The following is an 18,656-nucleotide window of genomic DNA, read 5'->3' as shown; positions in this document are numbered from 1 at the left end:
TTCTGTTAGATTCTCCGTGCTCTTGTTTCGCCTGGTCGTTAGTACTGATCCATGATGTTCGTAATTAATGATCGAATCATATGATTTTTCATTCTTATTTGTTTAAAATACTGTACCAGGTGCATCAATGACGCCTTAGAGAGACGAATATCGTTCAAGAATTCCTTTTCTCATTAACATAATTAGAACCGTTTTTTCTTTGGGCCACACGTGTGCCATTTTCGCAAGCTTGACGCAAAAATATAATTCAGTTTACCTGCACTTTGAGTCTGACAATTTCTTCATAATAAACAGATCACGTTTGTAGTCCATTTTGCTCTAGAATTGTGTCTTGATTTCTCTTTAAGATTCTCTCAGAATCTGGAGTCTTGCCATGTTCTGATCTGGTTATAGGCACACGACGTGTGAAGTTTCCAACGAAAGGCCAAATGACACTACTTTCAAAAAATTTGCATAGCCATTGTTTGTCACAGAAAGGATTTGTATACATCGTGTTGAGCCAATTTCTTTACTTTTAACTATTACTTAGAGTGAAGATTAAAAACAAGTCACTGAAAAAACTATGACCTTGAAAGCAAAGCAAAGAGTATCTCAAAGAAAATGACAATTCCCTAGGTTTTCTAAAAACAGCTATTTCATAATTTATGACTATTTTACAGAATTCACTATAGGACACCTAATTTGCATTTGCACTGAAATATAGACATTGAAACACTTTTTCATCCAAGTGGTCTTATCATCCTTAATTGCATATTCTGTAACAAAAAGAACTTTTAAAGTTTTCCCCCTTTTGAAAAAAAGTTGATCTTTTAATTCTTTTATTCAGCTTCTTATTTCGGAATGCTGGAAGGAGGCCTCCAGGCTTGAATTTAATTTCACTCTAAAAGAAATTTATTCGGCAGTATGGGTGCTTTTGAGTGATATGACGCCAATAAAGAACAAAAGCTTTGCCAGGGGAGTTGTTTCCCGAAAGGTTAGCGTTGAACGGGTATCCTGGCAGGCCAGTTACAAACATCATTCGCTTATATCAAATAAATCTCCCTAAAAAATTATAAAACACAATTAACAGTTATTCCAAGAGTGGGCGTTGGATATGAGATGGTAGATAGCCAACGAGGCGCATTGCGCCGAGTTGGCTACTGATCATATCACATACCATGATGGCTAAGCCAATCAGAGCTCTAGAATTGCAGTATCCAATGATTTAGTGTTTAAGTAGTAACACAATTTATGCTTATACCCTAACAGTAACTTGGGGAGCTGTCAATAAAGTTTCACCCCTCAGCACACACTATTGTTCCGATTGCAATACAACAGAGATCCACTCGAACGTTGGCATTACTTGGCCTCTTGTCCGAGTGGCAGTAAAAATTAAAACCCATTATTTTGTAATCTGATAAAATGCATTCATTTCACATATATCAGCAGGCCAATGATATTTGTGTTTACTCTTTTATTAGTTCCAAAGTAATATACTGTTCTTCTAGAAACTAATAAGTTTTCCTTTTTAGAACAAAGATAAAAACATGTCACAAGATGGAAATGCTCCATCTTCCAGTGAAACTGAATATACAGATCCTCGAATTATTGAAATTATTGCATTGTTATTCCTAAGCAGGAAAATATCTTGCAATGAGTAATATTTTTTTTACAGAATTTTTAAAGGGGGTAAATAATTGAATAAGTTCAGAACCGCCATCAAGAGGCCACCATTGGGGTGACGGCAAGTGACCGCTTAATGGAGGTTGGCAGTTGAATTCGTCAGAAATTAGCATAACCTGAGCGGTATAGCTAGGTTTTTTTTTTTAGATCTACGTTTTTTTTGTAGATTTTGAGTGCAATTTTGCTCGCAACTCTTCAGTGTAACCAAGCTTTTGCGCCATTGGGAGGTCGCACTTGATTGGCTCTCTGTGAATGTCGATGTTTATTATTAACCAATCAGAAAGCCTTGCATTGAACCAGAGGAGATTCGACAGCAATCCCACAATGCAGCACAATGCTGAAATTTCGGCCCTGGCATGGAATTTAACTCAGTTCTGTTCTGATAATTTTCGGAAGAGAGAAGCTCTATCGAATACAGGAAAAAAAAACTAGAGTTTTGTAACAAACAAGCAAATTCTCATCAAAAAGCTGTGAAAGGGTTCTCCTAACTTTGCACGAACTACAATATATAATAATCCTTGCAATCGGTCTAAGCTAAGGCGGTTAGTATGTGTAATCAAATCAGTGACGAGTGAAATTAGGGAATAATTTAACTTGCGTTTTGTCCAAATCCTAATAATTTCCAAAGGCTCGGGAAATTATTAGGATTTGGACAAAACGCAAGTTAAATTATTTCCTAATTTCACGAGTAAACCATTTGATTACCTATTAATATCATGGGTGACGAATTGCGTTAGCAATCTTGGATTTTTGACATGTTTATCCTGGATCGTTTCGATCGAGAGCTCCACTCTCTCAAATGTTTAGACCTTAAATCTGGCTTACAAAGTTCAGGATTTTTCAGACTTTTTCGGCAAATACCTTTTAGAATCCTTCTTGATGTTCTCTTGTGTGTTCAGGTTTTCTAAAGCGTCTTTTTGTGCCCTGACATCTTCATTCACGGCATTTTAAAACTTCGTTGCCATCTTTACACTGAGACATACGGGGGGTTGCCATGGCAATTTTGTAATTTCACATGTGAAATTATAAATTAACGCTGAAATTTTGCGCCAAAATTAAGGAGTAATTCGTCACCTATGATATTATGTCTGAAACGTTGCATCAAACGTTCTTTTACGATAGAAGGGTTGTCGTGGAAGTCGCGAAATTGTACCAAAATAGAACATATTTGTTTAAGAACGAATTCATGAAAGGAGAAGGTTTATGTTGATGAATATTTTATACGTCGAACTTGTAAAGGTGTTGTGATTAACTTATAATAGGTGAATATTCGTGATACCTGACATACATCCCAATAAAGTATCCCTTAGTTAACTTATCATACTGTAACCACTTAAAAAACATCCTCTTAATTTTAAGCATAAATCAAACTGGGTAAGAGTAAACTAGATCAAGGCTAAAATTTACATTGCTTGCATTTTCTATTGTTTAATAGCCTGCGTGGCAGGCGCGAAAAGGGTAAGGGGGGGGGGGGGAGGGAGAAAAGCGCGAAAGAGGGGAAAAGGGAAGGGAATCCCTTACCCTCTCTGCCCATTCCCCCTCCTTTTTCCCTTCCTCCTGTCCCCTACCCTTTTCGACGCCTGCTAAGCAGGCTAATTGTTTAACATTTTTACCATTTCCGGTCACATCCATTCAATGAATAACTGTTTTTCAATTATTTGGTTTGCGGAGCTGATTTCGATAACAGTAGGTCCTATATATCGGGCACGCAATCGAAAAACACTCCTTAATTAATCCAACAGGGTACGGAAAAACACAAAAGTTTTCTGGCACCAATCAGAAGCCAGGACGGCGGCGACCGTTTGGAACTGGTCTGGTAAGACATTGTCCCCAGGGGCTCTTCTCGCCGTTCTTTACTTTTCTTCGTGCCATATTTTCCCACCCGTTTAGACTTTCCCTCGCCCCCACTATCTGCCCCTGGGTCTCTGAGGATGTATCACGCTGTTTTTAGGTCAATTGTAATCTAAGGATATTAGTGGGATACAAGTGAAATGTTTTCATCAAAATTCGGCTGCTCCGATTTTCCTTGTTGGACGTTTTTACTTAATTAGCCTGTGTAGCAATCGTTTCCACTCTGCGGGAGTTCGTTGCCACAATTGGAACGAGAGCAAAAACAAAGTCGTACTGAAGATTATTTTGTTAACAACCGGTTGGCATGGTTACAAGAAATGCTGTCAAAGTGAGAATGCAGTAATATCTTTGTTTGATTAATAAAATATGCCAGGGGGCAGAGGGCAGGGGGGGAGGGGGGGGAAATTAGGTGGCTTGAACAATCCTTTAGATTAAACGCCTACGTTTACCAATGCCAATTACTTGCTACAAGCAGAATAATCGTGTAAACAGTTTTAAAGCCGCGGGCTTTCTCGTGGCGACGACGCACGATGGTAACTGGTTTGAAGATTTCTTCCATTCTTGTGGCGATGACACACTATGGTAACTGGTTTGAAGATTTCTTCCATTTAAGGTATTTTCAAATCGTCGTTAATTTCACTTGATTAATACAGAATAATGTCACAAACACTTTCCAAACCTCGCGCCATGTTAGACAAAACAAAGAAAAGGAGTTTCCCGTGACGTCATCTGTGTGTCTGTACTATAGTAGATCATGGACAACAACCAATCACAGCGCGCGTAATATTCACCACCGCGCTGACAAGTGACGTCATTTAAAATTGTCGCCATCTTGCCCAGTATTTTAATAAAAGTTCAGTTCTGTGTAAATAATTTTGAAACTGGACATCGATAATGTATTAACTTTACAGTTTAACCATCATGATGTAAACTAATAAAAAAACCTAGGAAAAGGTGGTTATATTTATTGTAAATATTTATGAAGACAGAAAATGTAGGTAGATGATTCTGTGATCAATAAGAAAAGTTTGAAGAAACTGCTAATGTCGGAGGAGCGGCGAATATTTTGAAATAAATTTTTTGGAGTCACCCTGATATGTATTAATTCTCAAATAGTTCAGCGTTCGATGGCCATTTTAGAGTTGAATACACGTAAATAAAAATGCTTTCAATCTTTTATTGTAGCAATATTTTTTTATTATAATAATGTGGCTGTTCAGTTTCAGTACGTGTTCCACAAAAATACTCTAAGAATCAGTTAAAACGTGTTTTTATCAGCTGAACTCTGAAGTAACGCTAAAGTCAGTACCGTCAATTAAATTTGTTTACCAATCAATTTTAGAGACAAACGACAATGGATTTTGAAAGATTGTATATGAACGGGAAAATAAAAGGACAGAAAGGAAATTCGTGGGCTATAAGTTTTTTTTTTTCGTCATCAAATGTTTACGACCATCAAGTTTCTATATTGTCGTGCACGTAATAATTCTTGTTGATCAAAGAAATTAAAGCTAAATTATTTTCCTCACAATTAGACCGGCACGTATTAGGGAAAGGAGGGGACAAAACGAGTTAGAAGACGACTATCTTCTTATCTATCTACTTTCACCGACTAGACAATAAAATCGCCTAAGTCGACATTCGCGGCAACCATGAAACAAAACTATTCAAGTTGTTTTATGTCGCTTTGGCTAAGGCCGGTTTTATTGAAAGCATTATATGTCGACCAGTCATTCTTTTTCTGTTATGATCTGATGGAAAGATTAATAGCCTTCGTGTAATGAACTCTACTTTACTTCCCTGTAGTAAGAAAAGGTGCACACACGCACACACAAAAAAACAATCACTCCTAAAAATGGCTCGACCGTTTATTTCCTATGACGTCATATCTCGTAACCATAACATCCGACTGCCGCCACGGTTGGAGGAATGATAGGAATGTATGAACAATTAAAAAAAGAGGATCAGGCTCACGATCGTTTTGAAAAAAATTCACAGGCGAAACAAAAAAAGTCTAGTACAACGAAGAATAGATAAAAGTCTATTGAGGATCTGTTCCTGGTTACCGTTAAATTATCTTCTTCGCATTGATCTTGTCTTTCCTGTCACATTTAGATTATTCATCATTGGAACTAATGACAAACTGACTTATTTGTCGAGCAATAGAATGACATGAAAGGCTAAAACACGTCACCTCTTAGCCAATAATGCGCTATTCTGTACAAATAGTGCAAAAATCATCCAAAGCAAATATTTTATAACATCTTTCATTGGTGTTGTGGTCACGATAAGTATCGTGTGCTGCTCTCTTACAGTCGATAAATTTTGGAAGACTACGTACTTCAGGTTAATGTTCGAAAATTAGAGTCAGGTCATTCCTTCCTTGTATTGTTAGTCACTGATGGAAGGTTCCTTTTCAAATAACACTGAGCTAGATGATTTCTTTGACTTCGAGGATAAAGCGGATGCTACTAACATCACCTCAAACGTTAATTATTGTCACAAAACAACTGAGGTCATATTTTGGATACTGAACTCTTTAATCGGGGCCATCATTCTTCTTGGAAACAGCTTTACTTGCGTGGTCTTTCTTTCATCAAAGCGACTTCGTCAGAGTTACATGAATGTATTTCTTATAAGTTTAGCATGTTTGGACGTGTTAATGGCGATAGGCGTTGTTCCATTCTATGCCGTATTTTGCAGCAGAGGCTGTAGATATCCCCTCGGGAAATACTGCTGGTTATTTAGAGCAACGAAAGACTGTGTTTTATTAGCATCAACATTAAACATCTGCGCAATCGCATACGACCGATATTTGGCAGTAATCCATCCTCTTCATTATGGCGCGAAAATGACCAACAGGCGGGTGACCGCGATTTTAGGTGGAGTTTGGCTGCTCCCAGTGGCTGTGGCGGCAATAAGAAGTGCATGGCACCACACAAAGAGTGGGGAAAATCTGCGTTTCGCGAACAAGTTGTACGACATTGTGTTAACGTTTCTTTTTGTGTTACTTTCAATCATTGTCTCCCTTTTTGTAAATACTAAGATAATGATTGCTGTCAAAATTCACAAAGAACGTGAGCGGAATCGAAGACACCTTGGGAGAGCCAATGATGAAGAGCTTACTAGACTAAGAAAAGGCACAAGAGCCTGCATTTTCGTGGTGTTTGTTTACATCGCCTGCTGGTTGCCTCGTATTGTGTACAACCTCAGCTATGTAATCAAACCACCGGGATTGGCAAACCCTTTGTTTCTCAAGATTTCTTTCTTTTTTCTTTATTTACAATCTTCTGCCAATCCTTTTATTTACTCATTTTACAGATCTGAGTTTAGGGTAGCTGCTTTGAGGCTTATAAGATGGCGATCTCGGCGAAGAATCGATCCTGTTCTCCAACTTCATTCGACCAATTTCCTGAGCACAACCTAATATGATGATGGAAAGCAAATACACTGAAATTGTTTTGACATCCTCCATTAGGATCTCTATATTTAAATATTATTTGAATAAATGATGTATATAAAAACCTTGGGAAAAAGCTCGTATTTTATGTACCGTTAGGAGTTACGTATTTTACTTTTAACAAATTATTAAAAAATTCTGCATTGTATTGTGCCTGTGAATGGTTGGCATTTATCGATTTCCTCAAAAAAAGAAAAGGAAAAAAGAAAGAGATGGAAAAATAAAAGCAGATACAAATGATACATATAGTTTCAATTTCAGCTTTAGTCAACGTTAGAACGTGTTTTACTCTGCAAGACTCTGCTTTAGTTAATTGTACATGTTGTATCAAGCAACTCGAATGGATTTGAAAAGGAGAGCAAGTGTCAACTGAGCAAATAAACGGTCTTCTTTTACAATTTATTGCTTAAGAGAAAGTATTATTACAGCTGTCATGTTCTTTTGACCAGAGTGTCATTTATTTATTCTAACAACCACCAAAAAGGAATACTGATCACTTTTAGCGAGTTTCTGGGACTCTTAAGGGCTAAATTTTTTTTTTTGAGGCTATCTGTTAAAGCGAAGGTTTAAGATAGACTACAAAAAGTTAACTTTTTTTCGTTAGCTGACAATGTGCTAATAAGATCAAGAAAAAAATCCAAAATAAACAGCAAAAGATACTGAACAAGATTACCTTTTGTATAATATAATATAACCATTTCGATCAATATAAATTTTTTCTCAGGCTAAATTAAGCGTTTTTCGTACAGATAATTTGGGTACCGGAACCTTTTGAGATCTATGAATTTCGTCTTGTACAGTTGAGAAACGCAATGAAAAATAAGGAAACCATGAAGCAGCAACAACAACTTTCTGTTAGTTCACCGTTGAGTGAAACTGATAATGCATACAAAGGAAATGAAGCTTTTCTTTTTAGTACTTGATATTCAGTTAGTACTTGATATTCATACTTTATATTCAGTTTTAACAAAGGTGACTTGCAAAAAAAAAAGTCTATTTTAGAGTAACTCGACCGCCATTTTTGGATGACGTCAGTTGAGCTGTATACTGTATACTGTATACTTCAACTGAAATCTTCCCGACCAATGGGTACGCAAGTTTTCTAACATCAGATACAGATTCAATATTTTCAAAATTATGAAACTTTACAAGTAGTTTTTTTAGTTATGTCCGAGAGCTGAGTACAATCGATTATAGTGTGTTAGTATACAAAGAAAATACAGAGAATGACCAGTAGAAATGGATGATCCAAAAGTTTACAATGAATTATATATCCCGTATGACGTCTTATAAGATAAAGGCTCACAATTCAGTTATTTTCTAGCCTGGTATACCATTGAAGGTCAAATGACTCTATTTACCAAAAAATTTAAATTTACCTTGCCATAACATTTGTCTGAAAACAATCAAGTTCGTTTTACTGATAAAGATGTCAGATAGTTAATGTTCTTGTCAAACGAGGTAGGACGTTATTACAATGTTCCTTCATTTTTTAAAATCCCTTTTGAGAATTTGTTATGCCCGTGAAGTGTTGTATGACACCAGCTGTATATCAGGTGGTCCCCGTTGACTTAGATGGGAAATAGATTCATTTTCGTTGAAGGGCTGGTGGCTCTGACCTGTTTCAGAAAGGAACGATACAGTCCTTAAAGTCGAGACAGTTGACTCCGCTCTCTCGATAACAGTGTGACATTTTAACACTGAGAATGCTGCCTGGCGGAATTCGCGTCTGTAAAACCAGTAAATAAATGGATTCAGCGATGACTGAAGAAACAGAAACAAGAAGCATATTCTGAAGAATAGAGGATTTGCTAGTCCTGGCGGATCGATGACAAAACTAAAGTTGTAAATAGCTCTTGGTATCCAGCAAATAACGAACACGAGAACTACTGTCACACAAGCAACTGTTCCCTTGCGCGTTTGAGACGACATTGCGGGGCAGCCGTTTTTTAAACGTCTTTTTTCTCGTTGCCTTTGCTTTCTTATTGCCGCCACAATCTTAACATTTGTTATGAGCATAACTATAACCAAAACAACAACGAAGCCCAAAACAATGATGCTGTCGTAGACCTTGTTAGCAAAACGAATATCGATGTCGTGGTTATGCTGCCAGATGTTCCTTATCAAAGCCAATATGACCGACAAGATCCAAACTGTCGATAAAATGGCGGCAACCTTTTTTGGAGTCATCTTGGAGCTGTATTGAAGCGGTTTCATCACAGCAATGTAACGGTCGTAAGTAATTGCGTACACATTCAAAGTTGTACCTATCTTTATACAATCCTTCGCCCCTCTCATTAGCCAGCAGTAACCCATCAGCGGATATTCACAGCCGAGACCGCAATAGATCGCGTAAAACGGAGCAACAAAAACAGACATTAGAATATCCCAAACGGCGAGACTTACCAGCAAAACGTTCATTTTGCTCTGCCGAAATTTTTCTGTTTGAAGAAACACAACGCAAGCGAACGTATTGCCTATGAACGCCGTGGCACCGACAAAGCCGTAGACAATAAAAAAGATAGTTTCTATTGAAGTATCGCAGTCTTGCTTGACCATGATTCTCGATCAGTCGGTTTTGTTTTGTTTTGTTTTTTTTTTTCAAAAAAAGAAATGCCTAAGTTATAGCAGCCCTGGATCATAATCTTTCATCCTTCCAACTTTTCCTTTGCTTTACACGATTAAAAATCAGACAGCTGTTCTGTACCAAGGCCCGTTTTGGTTGTATCGAGGACACAAAGCATGTCACCATTTCATTTCAACGTGTCCATTGGTTTCAAAATAATGCTATTTATGTTCATGTTTTTTAAACAAGTCACTGATACCAAACACAAAGCTTTATGACAGACTGAGATGACGCGTCATCTCTTTCAAAAGTGTTCTATGATCGCTATCTTGGTTAGACTACTACGAGATAATACAACTCTAAACTCATGTTTTTAAACTCAAAACGTTGGTACTGGAAAAAAATCAGTTACTCTTTTCGCTTAAAAAAGTTGTGTTTCTATAATCGAACGCGCCATTGTAGCAGTATATTATTCACATAATGGCATCAACTTTATCCTAACAAGGTACACAAATTGCAAAAACCAGCAAATAAAGTGACATCTTATCGAGTCAAGCCGCAAACACAGCAAATACATGGGTCTTCTATTAAAAAAGAAGAGTGCAATATGGAAAAATATTGTCTTTCTATAATCGAACGCGCCATTGTAGCAGTATATTATTCACATAATGGCATCAACTTTATCCTAACAAGGTACACATATTGCAAAAACTAGCAAATAAAGTGACACCTTATCGAGTCAATTCGCAAACACAACAAATACATGGGTCTGCTATGAAAAAAGAAGAGTGCAATATGGAAAAATATTGCCCGATTTAGATTTTTTTTATCCCTGGAGGGGTCATAAATTAAACGCTCGAAAATATAACCGTAATCGTAAAATTGGCTGCTTATTCACTGTGTTTCTCCGTTGAGCATGGGCAGCAGATTAATAATCTAATAACTGTCATATTTGCGTTAGCTATTATTCAAATTTCGGTTATATTAGTCTGTCGTACGGTACAATAACTATACCATATTTATTTACCGATTTCCGAGTAAATCTATACTAGAAAACGCGCTTTCATTTCAAACTACAAGTGTAGGTGGCGACTATCATATTAAGGAAGTCCTCCTCAAACAGTAACCAACAATTCAGTACATTAAGATGTCTTTTAATAAGCTCCCTGTTTGGCTTTTTACTCTTTAACTCTCGAAATTAAAATATGTGAGCGGGCGGAAAAGTGATTATATTTACTTTAGCGATTGAGAATAAGAAGAGTTCAACCGGTTTTTTACGTCTGCGTCACATAATTATACCGAGCGGTACTATAACTATATCATATTTATTTACATTATTTACATAAATATTGACAGGTATAACTATACCATATTTATTTACATTTCAGAGTAAATTAAGTTGAAAACACGCTTTCCTTTCAAACTATACGTGTAGGTGGCAAGGAAATCTTCCTCAAACAGTGTCCAACAATTCAGTACAATAAGATGTCTTTTAATAAGCTCCATGTCAGGGTGTTTTATTACTCTTCAACTCTCGAAATTAAAATATGTTAGCAGGCGGAAAAGTAATTTACTTAATTGAAGAAGAAAAGTCAAAGTTTTTGACGTCGGCGTCATATAATTATACCGAGCGCACAAATCGGTAGGGTTGCTATTTATAGCCCACCTGGAGGAATCATATGTTTATTCAATCATATTGGTGAAACGTCGACTCCGCTTCTAGATCCGGTTGCTGGAGACCTGACGAGAGACCTAACTACTACAATCTGACTGACTCAAAATGATGAAATGAAATAAATAAATAAATAAATACATAAATAAATGATAAGGCCATCAGAATTATAAAGAATAACGTATTCATCTTTTACAACATCTAGGCATAACTTGATCCCGTGATTGCTACAATTACTTTTAAAATTTAACGTGAATATGACCGCATATTGTTGAATTTATTTGCAGAATTCCACTAATTTTTTCACTCAAGGCGAAAAATACTTTGAAAAGTTAGGTGTTTGAAAAAATGAAAAGGTTGGCTAACACATCAATAATCTTTAACAGAAGCAGTGATGTCATAATGACGTCATTAACTATTCAAAAGCGAACATTCGGCTATATTGGATTCGCCATTTTGAACTGATCAAATGCATTCCATTTTACTTAAAACACGTATAAATCGGGGAAACAGTGATAGAAAAATTGATCTGTTTTTAAAAGATGCTTATAGGAAGCCCCAAAATCCACAAGTTATGAAATTCCCAGAAAAATGAACATTGTTAAAAAACTGAACCAAGCATCTGCCATTTGGTCATTTTGAATTCATGTTTATTTTCTCAAATCGGTCACTAAAATGCCTGGATTACACCAACAGTGGAAATAAGCTAAAAATATATTACTAGTGACTTAAAATATAAATAAACCTTTTTGCATAGGAAAAAAGCAAAGTTTGAAAAACTTTGCTCTCAAAAGTTCGTTGACATAGTTACGGTAATGTTGACATACAAATCACCACCACTTTAAAATGTTCCAGATAATTTTTGGGAAAATTCGCAAAGTTTGGAACGGTTTTGAAGTTACTAAACTTTTTTAGTGAGGGGTCTCAATGGGGTTAAATTTTTACACTTTTAATTTTGGCCACAAAATGCTAGTGGAAAGTAAGCAAGCGTCCAATTTAGACCTTTTTAACGGATCTAAATTAGAGAGCAAGAATTTTCAATTAAAAGGAAAGAATTCTCCTTTAAAAAGTAAGAATTCTCGTCACAAAAGCCGTGATCTTTTGGAGTTGGTGGGGCCGACGAAGTAATATACTTACATTGAAGCCAAGACATCTTCAGACCTCGGATTCGGTCATTCGGTTGGACATAAACTGATTAAGAATTACCCTTTTTTGATTCGTTTTATCGCGTATAATGGTACCATAACTTCATGGTGTGGATCCACTCCATTAGTTAATATTATGTTAAAAGAAATATTCCGATGTTAAGAATTTAGTAATAGCAAGGCGTACCCAAAAGAGGGAAAATGGCCAACAGATTTTATTCCTCAGATTCCTCAAGCATGAAAACTGACTTTTAATTTTACTATTTCCGCGTCGATGCGGTAAATAACGTAATAAATTTGATTCTCGTGTAGAGTTGATTTAATTATACTGTATTTTCCACAAATGGAGAATTACTAAATACCTTACAACGGTTGAGAAAGAGGAAATTTCAACGCCACCTAGCCCAATGGCAAAATTTACTTCAGTTCGTTCAAATAATTGCTTCCAAGTTTGTCTAACTACAGCTGACTGCTCATGATATGTGCACTGTGCAAATCATAAAGACAAGTTAAGACGAGACAGTCAATTTGTAACAATGATATAATGGCATGTCTCATTTGTGTGAGTCAATGATGACATACAAAATTGAAAACTTGAAGAACTAAAGGAAATGAGGGGCGTTGACCTAATATGAATCTCTATTTTTAATTAGGTTCTCAAAAGCAAATCCAGTAAAGCTTTTTTAAAATCATCCCTGTAATATGAGTAAATGGCAGGATTTACTGCCGACTGTAAAAAAAGGAAAAACAATGACAGTTTTTCCAATAACGGAGAAACCAAGTCAGGCCGACCAAACACATGGCTAAAGTTATAAAAGGCCCTTGGTATCCAGCAAACAACAAAAATCAGAACGATTAAAATGCATGATACTGTTCCTTTGTGTATCAGATGTCTTTCATTCCAGTTTTCTTTTTGACCTAAATTGCATGTGCCTCTGTTACGTCTTAATAACTTTGCGCGATTGTCTTCCGCTCTTCTTTGTCTTCTGATCGCTTGCACTATAAGTATATTCACAATCACCATCAACACCACTGGCACCACAACAAACGCGAATATTAACACTGTGCTGTAAATACGATCGACATACAGCGACTTCTCCGGCGACGATGTATGCTGCCAAGCGTTTCTTAATACAGCTAGTACGATGGGTAGAGTCCATGCAAGAAGAAGTATTGAGATGACGCGTTTTCCTGTCATTTTAACCTGATACTGTAGTGGCCTTAACACGGCTAAGTAGCGATCATAAGTTATGGCGAGAAGATTGAATTTTGTTGCTGGGAAAACCACGAATCTTGTACTACCAATAAACCAACAATGCTTTGTTATAGTGTATTGACATCCCGTACAGAATATAGCGTGACCTGGAATGACAAGCAGTGCCATCAGGATATCTGCAAAACCCAGGCTGACAAGAAAGATGTTCATGTAGCTCCTCCGCAGTTTCTTGTTTGAAAGGAATACAATGACGGTGATTATGTTCCCGAAAAGAATGATCACTCCTTGGGCGCCAAATAAAATCCAAAAGGTCCGTTCTAAATCTTTTTGACATCGTACAGATGTATATTCCCTTGTAGGGAAATTTCTCAAGGTAGTGGCCTTGGACATATTGATTAGAAACGTCAGGTTTATGTCCATTCCTCCCTCTCTATCCTTGGAACTACTAGAAGTAGATTTGGGATATTTTGTCAAAGAAAAACGAAACAAAAGAAAGACGCTGTCGAGCTCTATCCCCGGCAATGTGTCCCCTTGAAGTATCGTAAGAGTTTTTGAAGTTTGAAAGGATCGAGGCCGTTTTTTCAAAAGGAAAAGGCTACCTCATTAAAAATGACATCTTGGCGCGGAAAGATATTAAATAAGCTGAATAAATAATCTAATAACGCACTGATGCACATACATATTCCCCTTACGTTCAAAATAGTATTGTCAAGCATTAATAAAGGAGAAGTTTAGTTATACGTCTAATTCAGGATATTTTTAATCAACTAGGCCATATGGAAGCTTAGGAAGCCACTTGTTTCGATGCTACCGTCAAGAACGAAATTGTTCATACTACACCTCCAATAAGTTCTGTGACCAAACAGCGGAGCAATAGAACTTAGTAATTTTCTGTTAATTTTGTTTTTTCTTACGCCTGAATAATGAAGAGGAAATGTGAAAGACACCTATCCTGCAAACAAGTAAGTTTGGTAAGTGATAAATCTATGGTAGTTTTATAAAACACTTTGCCCTAACTGTACTGCTGCAGATAAAAATGAAGCTATGTAACACATGTATGGACTATATGATTACTGAGAATAAATCCTAGGCCTGCGCAAACCTCTTTAAACCTGCCGGACTCGACCAAGACATCAATATCTCCGTATTAAGTAAAAAACCCTTGCTGCCTGTAGCTAAGGCCTAGGCCAAACGCCGAACTTTTCATGACACGAACCAAACTCTCATTTGGGTCGACCTAAATTAAAATCGTCTGTTGAGTCGGACGTCGAACGTCAGACCAAAAAGTGAATTTTGATTAATTTTCTCCCGAACGAGGCTATCATCATACTTAACAATTAATGAATGAGGCTGAGTATCTTATGAAGAATTATCCGAGATCTCCATAATTCTTCACATGATACGAAAGCCGAATTCAATAATTGTTTTATAATTCATTGAAATAATTCCTAGTTTAAAAACATGGCTAAAACATGCTTACCTCCATGGATCCATCGATGTTAAGTTCATCTTCGATAGTGCACATTTAGGGATGTTCAGCTCCGCAAATATTCTCCAAATAGCAAATGTCGCCCTTCGAGTTGTCTTCTTGCTGTTCTTGCCATGTTTTTAGCTATTATTTCGCCTACTTTTCACTCTTGAAACTGGTGAAATGTCCACCATTTTTGTTTTCACAACCAAAACAACTCATCCTCGTCCCCAGGTCTTCTCGGTTAATGGTGCATTAACAAGCAAGAAAGCTGCTCTTTTGATGTCATCGGTTTATTAAACAAAAAATTCTTCCAAATTTGGTCATTAGTAGCTGGTTATGGTGAATTATGCGTGTGCTTTTAGCCAACCAGAATCGGGGAAATATTTTGAATGAATAATAAAAAATCTTAATAATGTATTAGTTTAGTTTGTCGCATGTGATAGTCGACGTTTGTCCCAGCGACGATCTTCAGACGTTCTGTCCGTCTGAAGCAGATGGATAGAACGTTTTGGACGGTCCAAACTCATTCAGACCAACTTAACTGTGATAGACGTCGAAATTTTCATGAACTTAACTCACTAAGTTTGGTTCGTCTCATAAAAAGTTCTACGTTTGGCATAGGCCTAACCTTAGATATCTTGGGAAAAAAGCTAGCTAACAATACTATCTAAGTTTTCTTTTAATAGATTTATAGGTTTTTTTGTTAAAACTTAGCAAATACTTAGGTCTTATTAAAAAAAAGAAACAGTGCAATATGGAAAAATAATACCCGATTTAGATTTTTTTTGTCTCTGGAGCGGTCGTAAAACCGCAAAAATATAAACATAAAATTGGCTGTCGATTCTGTTTCTTTTCTTCTTATAGATTCATTTGATACTTCTTTTAGTTGTTACGTCGCGAGAAATCGATTGAACAGCACTAGACTGAGAGGTTGTGTCAGCATAAGTTGTTGATTGATAATTTACCATCCTAAAGTTTCGTTTAAGGTTTCGACTGGGTAGCCCCTCGTCAGAACGAATCAAGGGATTGTGGGTTGTGTGTGGTTTGTCACTATCGAAGGACCATATAAACGAATACATCTGACTACGGATTTCGTCCACTTGACCTGAACAATGGGAAACGTAACGACAGATTCGTAAATCCCGAATAGATAAGATGGTAAACAAAAAAATGTTTGATTATATTTAGAAATCCGTAAACGCCAATTTTCCGGTGCGCGTTTACAAACTTATAAGGACCAGTACGTGTGGACTTTATAGTCTCCCGTCATGCAATGCTGGGAAGGAGAGTTACGGGACACTCAAAAAATAGGCGCTCGAAAAGCGCGTGTGACTACTGCTGAAGTGTAAAATGCATTTTTAACGCATTTGAATGCTTTAAAATTCACTGCAACATTTCTCGATGATTCGCAACGCACTTTTAACCTTTCCCATGAATGCGCAAAACTTCGTCAAATGATAAAGTATGATCAACACATTGGCAATGTTATCATTTGTTTTTTTACGTGACGTTAGAAATGATAGTGAAAGGTCAACGCGGGACACGTAGTCACTCCAACATGTCCGTTTTACAATACGCTGCAAATTGTCTAGTCTCCTTTGCCGCGGTAAGAAGATTTTCGTAAGACTTTTGATCTTTCTTGACATTGCGTAGGAAGACTCACAAGACCAGATAGGAACCTCAGAAATTTATACCTTGAGAGCCCTTTGAAGTCGATTAACTGTAATAACAGAAACATCATTTAGATAGAATTTTGAAAGAACAAAAACTCGAAAAATATTGTTTCCTTACTACGTGTGTTGCGAATTGCGTGTCATTGCACTTCGTTGCCTAGCACATGACCGAAAGTCTCTTCCAAAATTTCATTACAGAAAGTAACGATGCTGATGTTTTCACAGGAGTTGATTCGAAGTGGAGAAATCTGTTATACAAATATCGTGGTTTCTGGGTTTATTTTGAAGATGAGAAGTGAAGTGAATACGCTTCTTGAGAAATGATGTATTTCATTGCCTTTTCATTCTGTTACACTTGCTATCAAAGCAGACCACGAGGCAGCCGAGCATTTCGCTTGTCATAGAGGACCATTGACGAAAGATTCCGAAAACTGGTTATCTTTGCACGCTGATTTTGCCCCGAAGTATACTCTATTGTTACTCAGTACTTACTTTTGGAAAACTAAGTATGCTGATTTGCTCCGAAGTATATTCTATTGGTAGTTACTTACCACCTTTCGGAAAACTAACTCGATGGCAACTGAGTGACAACTGGTGCATGCGCAGTAGTCACAAAAACGACTGCGAAAGAGACTGAGCTGGTGTGGACTAGACTTAAAAGGAAAACAATAGATGCTAGGAAATTTAGTTCTTTATAACCCTCTCTGTTTGGAAACACAAGCGTTAAAATGGCAAACCTAATTTGAATAAACGTTCTTTGCAAAATTTCTGTGACGTCAGCTAACAGCTGAAAAAACGACAAAAAAATAAGTTCATCTTCTTGCGCAGTATTGGATAATGCCAAGGCCCTTCAAGCATATTCTAGCCGGAATAGTATTAGGAAGTAATTGTGGTGATATTCTCAGGTAGTTAATTGTCTACAGAAATAGGACTGCTAGCCAAGACGTTCTGGTAATCTATCGAAAACAACCACTCGAAAACGAACAATCTAAATTTTTAGCAGAAATGATCATCGGGAAAAACAGGTGCGTTTTTGGATCTGCCTTGTTTAATAAGTAAACGGTGACCATGCAACGTAAAAGTGACTTCTAAGCTACAAACACCGCTTATAGCAAATCGAAGAACTCGAAGCAAACTGTATTTGGATTAACGATACCAGTAATTCGCTTACTCGAATGTATAGGCTTTGTTTACTTTAATTTGTTTACGTGACAAATTCGTATCTGCACTTTCATTTATAATTAGAAAAAAGGCGCCCAATTGTTTTTTCTGCAACGTCTTTGCTTCTGGTTATCGTAAATTTGATTCTGAAGATGTTTCTTAAAAAGCAATTAAGATTAGTAGTTTAAGAGAGTCTTTTAAGTAAAAAAAATATCACGTAGAGAGGTATAAGGAAAAGAAAGTCTCAACCTTTTCTAACTTTTAATTTCGGCTTTACGAAAAAGGTTATATGAAAAGAAAACCTAATGTTTCAAAAAAAGTAACGGCGCGAGCTATATCTAATAATCTTTGCGTCATACTTATCTAGCACCTAACGGTTTTGCGTCATTGCATGCTTATCCATAAACTGGTTGGCGGTCGACGCATACTGACGAAATTCTTCATTGTAACAATTTATTAGCTACACCTGTATCCGATTAAAAAAAACCATGTTTGTGTTGTGTGTGTTCATATAAAGCAACGTTTTTAACTTGTAAATATTTCAGGAAATATACAATATGTGTTTATCTTAAAGTTTATAATTTTATTCAAGAGGAAAGAAAACAACCGTGGATACGGTGTTCTAATCTTTTAACTCCTTTTGCTGCAAAAAGAGGCCGAAAACGACTTGTCGGCTCAATATCGACTGATGTGTCACTTCAGGATGTACTATACATGAACATTGTACCTTTTAGTATGAGCCAAGCGAAGCAAACGCGGCATTTCGCGCTAAACGCAAG

The 18,656-nt window shown here is 36.8% G+C and overlaps 3 protein-coding genes across 3 annotated transcripts; 1 reads left to right on the top strand and 2 right to left on the bottom strand.

Annotated features, from left to right (window-relative positions):
• The first annotated feature begins 5,632 nt into the window (after window positions 1-5,632).
• Window positions 5,633-7,084, top strand: LOC140940649 (5-hydroxytryptamine receptor 4-like). The gene has a single exon (XM_073389640.1). The coding sequence runs from the start codon at window positions 5,915-5,917 to the stop codon at window positions 6,938-6,940; it is 1,026 nt and encodes a 341-aa protein (XP_073245741.1). The 5' UTR covers window positions 5,633-5,914; the 3' UTR covers window positions 6,941-7,084.
• Window positions 7,085-8,056: 972 nt separating this feature from the next.
• Window positions 8,057-9,532, bottom strand: LOC140942106 (histamine H2 receptor-like). Its single transcript, XM_073391084.1, has one exon. The coding sequence runs from the start codon at window positions 9,530-9,532 to the stop codon at window positions 8,489-8,491; it is 1,044 nt and encodes a 347-aa protein (XP_073247185.1). The 3' UTR covers window positions 8,057-8,488.
• A 3,297-nt stretch (window positions 9,533-12,829) lies between these two features.
• LOC140942393 (histamine H2 receptor-like) lies at window positions 12,830-13,993 on the bottom strand. The gene has a single exon (XM_073391364.1). It carries the CDS (start codon window positions 13,990-13,992, stop codon window positions 13,006-13,008), a length of 987 nt encoding a protein of 328 aa, XP_073247465.1. The 5' UTR covers window position 13,993; the 3' UTR covers window positions 12,830-13,005.
• Window positions 13,994-18,656: the final 4,663 nt, after the last annotated feature.

Source organism: Porites lutea, chromosome 6, assembly GCF_958299795.1.
Source record: "Porites lutea chromosome 6, jaPorLute2.1, whole genome shotgun sequence".
Lineage (NCBI taxonomy): Eukaryota > Metazoa > Cnidaria > Anthozoa > Scleractinia > Poritidae > Porites > Porites lutea.
This window is presented reverse-complemented; position numbering and strand designations above follow the sequence as displayed.

Bases quoted from the DNA above. Each gene is read 5' to 3' on its own strand.
- LOC140940649 (XM_073389640.1), top strand. From the start codon at position 5,915: ATGGAAGGTTCCTTTTCAAATAACACTGAGCTAGATGATTTCTTTGAC.
- LOC140942106 (XM_073391084.1), bottom strand. From the start codon at position 9,532: ATGGTCAAGCAAGACTGCGATACTTCAATAGAAACTATCTTTTTTATT.
- LOC140942393 (XM_073391364.1), bottom strand. From the start codon at position 13,992: ATGGACATAAACCTGACGTTTCTAATCAATATGTCCAAGGCCACTACC.